Source organism: Triticum dicoccoides, chromosome 5A, assembly GCF_002162155.2.
Source record: "Triticum dicoccoides isolate Atlit2015 ecotype Zavitan chromosome 5A, WEW_v2.0, whole genome shotgun sequence".
Lineage (NCBI taxonomy): Eukaryota > Viridiplantae > Streptophyta > Magnoliopsida > Poales > Poaceae > Triticum > Triticum dicoccoides.
In genome coordinates this window covers 490012237-490024141 of record NC_041388.1, presented here as the reverse complement: position 1 = coordinate 490024141, position 11905 = coordinate 490012237, and the positions used below count along the sequence as shown (strand labels likewise).

General features: G+C 47.2%; 1 protein-coding gene across 1 annotated transcript; it reads left to right on the top strand.

The window, feature by feature from the left end:
• Positions 1–5124: 5124 nt before the first annotated feature.
• LOC119302383 (transcription factor LHW-like) lies at positions 5125–11651 on the top strand. Its single transcript, XM_037579415.1, has 10 exons — positions 5125–5748; positions 6319–6465; positions 6570–6651; positions 7557–7598; positions 7692–7751; positions 8152–9855; positions 9992–10093; positions 10576–10716; positions 10824–10949; positions 11132–11651. Exons 1-10 carry the CDS (start codon positions 5657–5659, stop codon positions 11291–11293), a joined length of 2658 nt encoding a protein of 885 aa, XP_037435312.1. The 5' UTR covers positions 5125–5656; the 3' UTR covers positions 11294–11651.
• Positions 11652–11905: the final 254 nt, after the last annotated feature.

Genomic DNA, 11905 nt, shown 5'->3' with positions numbered 1-11905 from the left:
GGTGCCACCGGCCAGCCCGACTACGCGTACGAGGTCACCGTCCGCTACAAGCTAGTTTAGTTTTTTTAGGTTTTATTAGTTGAACATTTGAAATATCGTCCGGTTTATGTAAATTATGTCTGAACTTAAATGAATTCCATCCAAAATTGTTTGTATTGCGAGCGGACATTTACGCCAAGCATTGGATGGTCGTCTCCCGTATCACCGTCTGGTGGACCCATCCGCGCACAAATACTATGTCTGTCTTAGGGGGTCCATGTTGGAGATGCCCTAAGACCGTGAGATGCAATTTTGGTCTGTTTGTTTCTCTGGCCCACATTCAACCCTCCGGTCCGCCTGCCCCGACTATTTAAACCAGACAGTAACATCCCAAAACTCAACCCCTCTGAGCCCTTCTCTCAATGTTTGAGCCACCATCCTACCACCTTCGCACCCTCGTATGTCGTCCACCGTCGCGATGACCCGGTCCTTTGGTATGAGGTAAAGGAGGCTCACGTCGGTGTGCTGCACCTAGATCATGGTGAAGGTCCATGACGTCGAGGCTGGGGCCAGTCCCACATTGGTGCATGCCAATCTCTGAGCTCTTCGGAGAACTCGAAGGAGGATGAGGAGGAGGGCGCCCCCATGGCCATGGAAGAGATGGAGGACGAGGTGAGCCCAAGTGAAGGAGTTGTAGGTATCCGCATTCAGATTGTTGCAGACGGGGTAGCACTACAACTTCCAGCTCCTGGAGAGCATCGACTGGCTGAGGACCAGCTGGAGATGGAGCGCGTGTCCGAAGCTACCTTCACGATCAAGGTTGGGGCGGACCCGACGATCGACGTCAACCGGGCCGTGCTCGCCTCCATTCTCATCGCCGCCGCGAGCATTGGCAGCTCCGCATCGACAAGGCAGAGCACAACCGGCTCTTCGAGGGGCGGGAGGACAAGGACGACGAGGCTCCCGAGTAGCACAACGATGATGCCAAAAGGGCATCTGTCGTCACCTCTGCCTAGTCGCGCTGGATGTCAACGTCGACCGGGCCAGACAGTCCCGCGTGGGCCTGTCTACCTCACCTACAGTGGGGAGAATTACATTTTTTCTAGGGTAATTTTTTAAAAGTTGTTTTCAGGGTTATTTGGGTATGTAAAAATTGATCCGAAAATGAATTGAAAATTGGTGTCTGTTTTATTTGGTAACTACGGTTGAATGACCTTTGTCCGCCAAGCTGTTCGCAGACGTGTCTAAGGACATTTAGTGTTGTCCATTAGCATATGTCTTTTCGTACTCTTACTGTTAAAATATATAATATACTATGTATATGTTAATTTAAAAATTACCCCACCACCCCTCAAAAGCATACACGACCACATAATTGCACTCAATGCTCACCTTTTGAATGCCTCATATTGACATATTTGTAATTACTCTCAAACGGTGAGGGGCATAACCGTCTTTGTCATAGCACTAAGATAGAGTTTCAGGGTACAAAAGTGTGGTTGTTTTTGGTACATGACAGGTCATTCATTGGATAATACTATAAGCTATCCGGTTTGTCTTCTTTCATAGGATTCTGACGAGTAGTTATGTTATGTGAAGCTTTTCAATTTAAAATGAATGCTACATGGTACAATCTGACGAAAGCTTCTCAAACTGATTAGTTTTTTTGGTAGAAAGAGAAGAAGATATATAATTATTTCTATCTTTTTTTAATCCAAAAGATAGGCTAATTAATCATACATTGCTTGAAGCTTGTGGCACAGGATGGTGCTTGCAGTTTTATATGAACTGTCAAGTTGTGCAGAGGTACGTACACATTAACTAATCTGTTATCAGTTAGATCGAACCCACTGTTTGGTATTTTGGTCGACGATCATAGTTGGCGCAGTTTCTCAACTTTGTATTTTTTTGCTCGGATTGTACACAATAACATTGATGCTTAACTTTTTTGGATTTATTTCAGACTTTTCGGTAATGTTCGTTTAGTGGGAAAAGAATCCCGTGAACTATAAGGTGTCTATAGTAATTTTGTCAATCTTAAAATGGTGTGTTGGCTTATTATCTTGGATGTGCTCATAAGGATGTGTTGTTCTACGATTTCAGGTTCAAAAAAAAAGAGGATAGAATATGCATGAGTATGTTCATAGAAAGGAGTGTATGTGTGTATGTGATCATCTGCGGTTGTATCGTGTTAAAGAAAATCCTCCATAGTGTCTATAAGTCAGTTTATTGTTTTTCTTAACAAGGAAGTACTTTTTTGTTGTTGTTTTTTGTATGGAAGTTAGTATTGTTAGGGCATCTCTAATGGCAAACCGTAAATTTTCTTCCGCATCCGTCCGCAGACGGGAGGTGATCAGTTCACGGACACAGATGTGAGAGGCCGCCATCCAACGCTAGCTGCATACATTGCAAACTCTTTTTCAACAAATCGGATGAAATTCATGCAAACAAGGCCGGATTTCAAACAAACATGACAGATTTCATTACATTTCGAACATGTAGAACAAAAAAAGGCCCGACCATAAACCTATCCTACGGCGGTGGGGCCCGGCATCCAAGCCCGTGTCGTCTTCCATCCACCGTCTCCATGAGCACCGGCGATAATACCGATGAAGTGAAGGTGCGGTCTCCGATGAGGAAGAGTAGAACATGGGAGACGGACCGCCCCACATGGGACACCAGGCCCTACCGCCTCTCGTGGCCTACTCATCTTTGAAGGAGTCCGTGACCTGTCCGTCACCGGTGGATGTGAGGTCCACGGTGGAAATGGCGGCGCCAGTGCTGTCATCGTCCCACTGGGCCGCCTAATGGTTCGCCGTTGGCGCATAGGAGGCGCAACTAGCGTTGTTCTCTTTCGTGATCTCCTGCAACTGAACCTCCGTGGCGGCCGCTTCCTGGCGAGCGGCGACTTGAGCACAGACGGAAGCGTAGATGGCACGCTGCTCCACGACGGAGTTGGGGTTCATCACGGCCTCCTCACTCGCTTGCTCACTGTAGATTTGTCAGTCTGCCAGCCGGTGCTACTCCAAGAGGAACATGTTGTACCATTTTTCATCATGCGCCTGCCGGAACGCCGACAAAGGCGCCGGCGCAGGCTGCACCTCTGCCATGGCGGCGTTGTAGTGCGCCTACTCCATTGTGAAGCCAACGTGCAGAAGGCGCGGGAGCCGGGCGGTGTCGTCGGAGCACGTCTCCATTATGGTCTCGTCCTCGTCGTCAGAGACCTCGGTCGAGCTGGCCGGCAAGCCGGCCTCGATTCGCCTGGCACCGTGGCTCTGCCAGGCGGCGGCGAGGGCAGCCACGACATGCTTCATCTCCGTGGAAAGGCTCTCCCACAGAGCTTCGTCGCGTGTAGTCATGGCAGATGCAGTGCAAAGGAGGAGGATGGGGAGGGGCTTGTGTTATGGTGTGGATTTAGCCGGGTGTGGCCGCCTTTAAATAGCGGGTTCCGGTGAGGCGAGACGTCCGGTGCGTCAATGCGCGACGCCGGGCTGGGTTTCTCGGCCAACGAGTCTCGTTAATGTCGGCATACGGACAGACAGGAACATTGATCGGGCATGGTAGATATCCGTCCTGTCCCGTCTAGTCACGTGTCTCCGGCATTGAACAGACGCAGACACTGCACGCGCTTCACGGGCGGCGCCCTCGACCAACGTGTCGCTTCAATGGTGGTGACAATGAGAGGTCGCGTCTGCCCTGAGCCGTCTTCAATGTTGAGCGTCGCACTCTAGAGCGGCATGAATGCGGTCAATTGGCGCCGGGCGAGGACGCACGCGGGAGAGGGAGGAGGGTTTTTGGTGGGCCAAGGTGGTCAGAAGCGGGCTTGTGATCGGTCCGGACTCCCGCAAAGCCCCCATGTTTGTCTCTGGTTTGCAAGTAGAAATCACGTCCGGACCGCCTCGCGGACCTATACAGGACCGCGTTGGATGGCTTCCGCGTCGGAACGGTTGCGGGAAGTTTACGGGTCTGTCTTGAAGATGTCAAGAACACTCTTATATTATGAAATGGAGGGAGTAGTTTCAAACAATTAATCTGGTAAATATGTTTTGAATACGACCATAGGGTTATAGTTAGATCAAACATTAGTTGTTAGCGGATGGTGGTGTGTTGGAGTCGGCAGGCAGATCAGTGCGTCGAACCGTGGACTTGGTGTCATCTGAGCTGGGTCTCTGCGACGACTGTCGATAGTCACTGGGTTATGTTCCCCTGGTACACCGGGATTGGGGGGGGGGGAATAGGCGTGGGCCCCCATATGGTGGTGGTGCCGACCCTGACTCAGTGGCTGATGCCGGGCTGTTCCATCCGTGGGTTGTGCTCTGTGAAGCGGGCGGGTGGCGGGATCTCAGGGTTTGAATGCCGGGGCGACGACCCTGGGTGGTGGTCCACATGGTTGGCTTTCTGGCAGGCACCGTGGTGGCGGTTGTGGCTTTGTTTCTTGATCGTGTGGGCAGCAAGAGATATTGCGGCGGGTAACTCGGGCGTGCTTTGTCTCTGGCAGTAGTGGCGACCCGATCTGGACCTGGAGACTTGATCTCGTCGCTCTTACCCTTAAGATTTCACGGGCACGAATGGGTGCCTGAGCGAAAGATCTGCGCTTGATCGTCGACAACGGCGACGCCTGCGGGCGCCCCGTTCTCTTCTTAAAGACGTCGGGGCTCCTCTTCGTATCCGGCTCCGGGTGAAAATCTCTGTCCATTTTGGACTCGGCGGCGGCGCTTCGCGTCGTGTTCCCTTTTAGGGGCATTGTTGTGGAGTGTAGGTGTTGTAGGATGTAGGGTGACGGTGTTATCAGCTCTTCCTGTATTCTTTGTCGGTCGCGCATGTGTGTTTCGGTCCTTGGGATCGGCGTTGTTAGAGGGTTTTCATCACTTATTGTTTGGCCATGTACTCTTGTGTGGTTGCTTTATAATAAAGCAAGGCGAAAGCCCTGTTTCAAGAATGGTGTGTTGGAGAGGAGCATTATTTAACCTAGGTATAAATACATAAAAGGAGGGGACGAGGGTGATTAGCTGGGGGAATGCCCATCCTGCCCCTCGTGGAGGGAATGATGCCCGCCTCGGGAGCCGCGAAGGCCAAAGGAAAAGGAGGGGCAACCAAAGAAAGCGACAAAGAAAAAGCCAGAACGAAATTTTACTCACACTCACACAAGCCAAGCACACCCCAAAGAGGCCAAAGACTCCCAGTCCCAGACCAGACCAGAGTGAGAACCCAAAGCGAAAGCGGAGAAGGAAGAAAGAGATTGACGAGGACGCGCAGCGGCTGTAGCAGCAGCAGCAGCAGCCAAATCCAAGACCGCATTGCTCGCTCGCCCGCCGCCGTGCGGCTCCGACGCTCCTCCGGGGACCCCGCGCCATTCTCCTGCCGGGCATCTCTGCCTCTGGTGCTGCCCCGTGGTCCCGAGGTCCCCACCGACGCTGGGACCAGCGCCCGCGGCTGGTGGCGAGCCCCACTGATGTCCGCTTGCCGCGCGCCGGCGGCCAACGGAGCAAGTGTTGACGTTCCTGTTGCGGCAGAGCAGAGGGACGGCGGGGTCCGCGCGAGGCAGGCCGGGCGCGCCGGCTCTCGCTGCGCCTAGGGAGGCAGCGGCGTCCTTGCTCGTCTTTTCGTCGCCCTCTCCCCCCGTCGAAGAAGCTAGGGTTTGCTCGTTAGGGTTCCGTTGGGCTGTGGGGCTGCGGGGATGGCGGTGGGGGAGGCGCTGCGGCGGCTCTGCGAGGAGGTCGGGTGGTCTTACGCCGTCTTCTGGAAGGCCATCGGCGCTGCTGACCCCGTGTAAGCCTTCCATCCTTCTCTTGGACTTTTTTTGTCACAATCTCCCCCCGCTCGATCTTGCGGAAAATCTCAAAACCAGTGTCTTTTCTTCATTTTTCTGGGTTCAAAGTCTTCTTGAACATTCCATTTCAGCTAGATTTGTCTCGTACGAATGAAACATCCGCGAGGAAGATTCGTAGGATGGGTATATTCCTCAGCAATTACTAATAAGGGACTCCTTTCCTTGTGGGAAAGATAGTGCCTGGAAAAAGAACGCCCGTACGCTCGTGTGGGTGTTCACTCATGCTTGCAAATTTAGTAACGCCTTTACAACAAGGAACATGAACCAAAAAGCTACTACCGCCTTGTCTGTGCAAGTTCGTGTTAGCTCCTGAGGCTTAAAAGAGCGTGAATGTGCGAGATGTTGTTGCAATTCCGTGCAAGCTTTTTTGGGGGGAGGGAGAAATGGGGACACGATGTGGGGATCATGGAGGAATGCTAAATGCAATGTGGAATAAACTTCTTGATGCGCTGGGAATTTGGGTTTTGTTTGATGATTTGCGCGCACTGTTTTCCCTTGGTGATGTGCAGGCATCTAGTGTGGGAGGATGGCTACTGTGGCCACGCATCTTGTCCAACTGGATCTGAGGCTTTTGAGGTTGGCTGTGAATCAGGTGGCACTGTGTGCACCCTAGTTAGGAAGGTTATGGCATCGCAGGTTCATGTTGTTGGAGAAGGGTAAGGAAGAACCGGGAACATCATTTGTTTGTTACTAGCTAGCACAATGTTCTTGGTTGATTTCTTTTATTGATGGATAGATGCTACATTTTCTGTTTTTTCAGTACCATCGGCCATGCTGCTTTTACTGGGAGTCATCAGTGGATTATCCATGATACTGCCAATGATCACAGGCTCAGATCCGAGGTATAAATTCTTCTTCTCCGTTCTTGTGAACTGATATAAATATAAGGCATGTTTGGTTTGTAGCCTAAGGTTGCCACACCTAACATTAGTCGTGCCGCAAAACCTTAGGCATGTGTTTGGTTCAGTGCCACACTTATGGCTTGCCACACTTTTCTAACTACATGGTCCACATGCCATAGACTCATTTATTTGCCAAATCTTGCCACACTTGTGGTGGCCATTTTGTTCGCCACATTTTTTGTGGCAGCCACAGTTTGCCTAAGTTTAGTTGTGGCAAAGTAGTCATGAACCAAACACGCCCTCAGTGCCACACTTATGGCTTGCCACACTTTTCTAACTACATGGTCCACATGCCATAGACTCATTTATTTACCAAATCTTGCCACACTTGTGGTGGCCATTTTGTTCGCCACATTTTGCCTAATTTTAGTTGTGGCAAAGTAGTCATGAACCAAACATGCCCATAGCCCTAATTCAGTTTTGTCTGGTTCATTTTTGCTGTTGTGTCATTAATAGCATGCTGTCCAGGAATTTATGTCATCGCAACAATCCTTGTGGGGTTATTTTGTCCTCACATATTTGTTCCTTCTGTGTTGAAATTTTGGCTTGTAGTGAGTTTGATCTATTGTTCTGCCGCATAAGTGGTCACTGGATAAGCTAGTTGCAAAAGCACACAAATGGTATTTGAACAAGTGGAAATCATGTAGAATTTCTCGTTAACAACTTAACATGATTTGCCACACAGGCTTGAGCTAACCATGATCTTTTTCCATAATGATTTCTAATTTTCTTTTAATAACAATGCAATTTGATTTTATCAGTTGCTCTGGCTGTTTTGGTTATCCCCAATTGTTATGTGTCCTTTCATAATGGAACAATAAGCTGTTGTCTTCTGGTGGTGATAGGTTGCTGCTGAGATGAACTATCAGTTCAGAGCTGGCATTCAGGTTAGTAGAATTTCGCCCTTGCATGGTAGATTATTTACTGACTTTTTAACTTCTGATCTCTTAATAATTTATACTTGTTCTGTTGTTCCGCAGACTATTGCAATAATTCCTGTGTTACCACGTGGTGTACTACAGCTAGGCTCTACTAGTGTGGTAAGATGCCCTGCTTTTGACAATGCATATCATCATACATATCCCACTTAACATGTTTTGAAGTTTATTCTTGTTTTCAAGTATGGGCCATGAGGTAGAACAGTGATACTAATTTGTGAATATTATGTAGTTGACTGGTCAAATATTCTGTCCTTCGAATCCTTATATAAACTATATTTGCGGTGAGGTTCTAGGAAGACCAAAGCTTCTTGTGATTGGAGCGGTGAACTGGAATGAAAAAATGATATATAATTGTCTCTGTTATATATTTACTTATTTAGCATTTTGAGAACTGCATCAAGAGGACTTGCTCTGGCGTTGTACCATTAGCACTAGGACTTAGCGCTTGTCTTTGTGGTTCCAACATGTTAGAGCTCATAAAATGCTTAATTTATGACAGGTTATGGAAAATACAACTTATGTGCTTCAGTATAAGAAGCTGTGTTCTCAGTTAAACAATCGATCAAGTATGGTTGCATCTACTTCAGCTAAAAATGATTCTAGCCAGAAGGTCCAGTCACGCTCTTCACATGGTCTTCTGAGTGTCTACCCTACAGATGGTTGCTCAAAAGCCTTCAGTGGTTCTCCAGCGACTTATGAACAATGCTATGTTCCTGATGCGACGGCAGTGTCAAGTAGTGCATCAGTAAACATAGGGAGAAAAGCTTCCTTGCTTAAGGTGGCACAGAGAAATGGTGAAGCTATCAGAGACCACAGTTTATATGCTCCTGATGTGAGGTTCAGACGACAAACTCCTTACTGTGACCGGAGAGTTGAAAGCACCACACAAAGCAGTGTGGTTAGCTCAGATTTTCTCTCTTCTACCTCAACATCAGCAGAAAAGCATCCACTGTTGATGAATGATGGACAATTGGGAATGGGAAACATGGAAGAGGCGTCTGATACCAGAAATCTTCTGCTAAAATCTCTTGCATTCCGGAACCTGCCTCCATCCCATGGAGGGGGTGAGGTGTTAGATTTTCTAAACAGTCATGGAAACTTTGATTTTCTCCCTGAAGGTAATAGCATAGTCAAGTCTAACTTCCATGACTGCTCAGCAAGTCAACTATTAGACCAAAGATGTAACTCTACTTCTGGGATGATAGGGCACAAACCGGCTATTTCATATAAAACCCCCCAATCTGCTCAATTCATTATGAGAATGGGGAGTCCCAAAAGAAACTCATGTCATGTTGTTGCAGCTCCATCCTCTGGCTCCGAAGTTCAAACTTCTAGTGAATTTAAAACAGACATTTCTCAAGATAATCAAGTGGATATTTCGGATCGTGTTTACCAAAACAGAAAGGCTAAAGAAGTAAATGACTCCAGTTTTGCTGTAAGAATACAAGGTTTGAAGAATATGGATCGGCAGAAGCTCCCAGACGTTTCAAGTGAGCGATCTTCCTCACTTCTTGTGGATCCAACTGCAGGAAATGATTTGTTTGATATATTTGGTGCTGAATTTCCTCATCTGTGCCGCAATGTGGATGGCGATTCGACCTGGAACACTGCAAAACCGGCTAGCTCAGGAAAAGATGCACTTGAATCCTCAGTTTATCTCGATACCTCTCCAGTATTTGGTGCACTGGACGATGAGTTCCCCTTTTCTGGAATCTTCTCACTAACTGATAGTGACCAATTATTGGACGCAGTTATCTCCAGTGTCAATCCTGGTGGCAAGCAGATCTCTGGTGACAGTGCCTCTTGCAGGACTTCATTGACAGACATGCCTAGCAGCTCTTATTGTGGCTCAAAAGTGATGAAGCAACACGAATCATCTGGTGCTCCTCCTTTGCTAGTCAAGGATGAGTTGGCTGTATCAAATTTTGTTAAACAACCAAGTTTCCTAGAGAAGACCGAGGATGGTTGTCTTTCCCAAAACAATGGAATGCACAAATCTCAGTTACGCCTTTGGATCGAGAGTGGACATAACATGAAGTGTGAAAGCGTGTCAGCCTCAAACAGCAAAGGTCATGATACACCAAACAAGGCAAATCGAAAGAGATCTCGACCAGGAGAGAGTTCTAAGCCCCGGCCAAAAGACCGTCAGCTTATTCAGGATCGTATAAAGGAGCTCCGGGAACTTGTACCTAATGGTGCAAAGGTACCCTCTAGTTTGACTTCTGCATTTTATGGTCCTTTGGTGATTATTTTTTATTTAGATATCACTTCACTTTAAAATGCTCATGGACGACTTGTAGCATAATAACTGCTATTCTCATGTCATTTGTTGTCAACAGTGTAGCATTGATGCTTTACTGGAAAAGACCATCAAGCACATGGTTTTCTTGCAGAGTGTGACAAAGCATGCTGACAATCTCAAAGATTCTAATGAATCTAAGGTATACACTAGTATTCCGCGTCTGAGCCCAGGCTCATCTGCACCTGATGAACAGTAAATTCAAAAAAATAGTAAAAAGTTCAAAACAATCTGAAATTATTTGGCATCGAAGATGCTCCAACACACTAGCTGCATGCAAAATTTTGGGGCAAAATGACATTCGAGGAGCTCTAAACACGAAAAAAATCGGCTCCGAAGTGTTCTTTTTCATAGTTTCTTTGAGACCAATTTTTTTTCCGAGAGCTCCTCAAATGCCATTTCACCACAAATTTTTTGCACGCACATAGCGCATTGGAGCATCTTCAATGTCGATTCTTTTGCTATTTTATTTGAATTTACCGTTGGCACCCCAATGCAGATGCACCTGGGCACCGAATCGCCGCACTCTAATTTCAGTTATTTTTCGCTGCAGTTTATTCCATGAGAAAATAGTTGCAAACCCTGTATAATCTTTTCCTGTGCTATTTGATAATCTTCAAACAGATACTTAGCGGTGACAATGGTCCTCTTTGGAAAGACTACTTTGAGGGTGGTGCAACTTGGGCCTTCAACGTCGGCAGTCAATCTATGACATGCCCAATCATAGTTGAGGATCTTGACCGGCCTCGTCAGATGCTTGTGGAGGTAAATGATTCTGCTATTGTTTGTTCTCTGTATCCATCCTGTTAATCTCAGTTCACATATTGTTATATATACATACTTCCCATTTGTTGACATCAGTATGTCTGCAGATGATTTGTGATGACAGAGGAATCTTCCTGGAAATAGCCGACTTTATCAAAGGTCTTGGACTAACCATCTTGAGGGGTGTGATGGAAGCACGCAAAAATAAAATCTGGGCACGATTCACTGTTGAGGTAAGTAGTTCAATGTTATTAAGATCCCTTGGTTGGGTCAGATTGCACGGATCCATGCACTTGTACAGATCATCCTTGGATTCTACGAGTTGCAACATTTTCTTCCTATGAATTTAATTGTCAGTTGCTTCCTTCCGTGCCTGCTTTTGACAGGTGTTCCTTATTTGGTTCCATTTGTGCAGGCCAACAGGGACGTGACTAGAATGGAGATTTTCCTCTCACTCGTGCGCTTGTTGGAACCCAGTTGTGATGGGAGTGGATCAGGAGAGAACCAAGAAAATGGAAAAATGCCTCTTGAGATTGCGCAGCACCAGATTATCCCAGCGACAGGCCACCTTAGATGAGTGATCGAGCATGGGCAGCATCAAGGCACCTTTCAAGAGCTAAGAGCAGGGGTTCAGCTCGCTTCTGCAATGACTAGCGTTGTCAGCTCACGACTAGCTGGTTTCTTGTGACGTACCACGGATCTTTCTCACAACCGGGCGTGCAGAAATCCTAACACAGTAGAACCATGAAGGCATCGACAATTGGTTTAACAAAATGATCACTAGGAAGTGTTTGGATTGTAAAATCTGTGTTCCTGTTTTGTTACTGATGTTTCTTCTATTAGCGAGTTTTGTTCTGTTTACTGAATGACAATTCTAGGTTGATCTGTCTAGCAGGAGTTTTACTATTGGCAAATCACGAGGCTTTGTTTTCAAATGTGTCATGCTGTCTTACTGGACTTGGAATACTTTTTGTTGTGCCTCTCCTAAGAGCATCTACAATTGGACTGGACAAAATCTGACCCCCTAAACGTTCCCGAGCATGTACTGTTCATATCTAAATCCTCGTATTCATGCAAAGCCATGCACGCACTGCTCATATCTAAATCCTCATATCCATGCAAGCCCATCATATGGCATCAATTCGACAAAGCAAAATAAATCACAATTCAACACATGCCATAAATAAAA

Bases quoted from the DNA above. Each gene is read 5' to 3' on its own strand.
- LOC119302383 (XM_037579415.1), top strand. From the start codon at position 5,657: ATGGCGGTGGGGGAGGCGCTGCGGCGGCTCTGCGAGGAGGTCGGGTGG. The intron at 6,652-7,556 runs GTATAAATTCTT...TGGTGGTGATAG, and splicing joins ATCACAGGCTCAGATCCGAG to GTTGCTGCTGAGATGAACTA. The intron at 9,856-9,991 runs GTACCCTCTAGT...TGTTGTCAACAG, and splicing joins TTGTACCTAATGGTGCAAAG to TGTAGCATTGATGCTTTACT.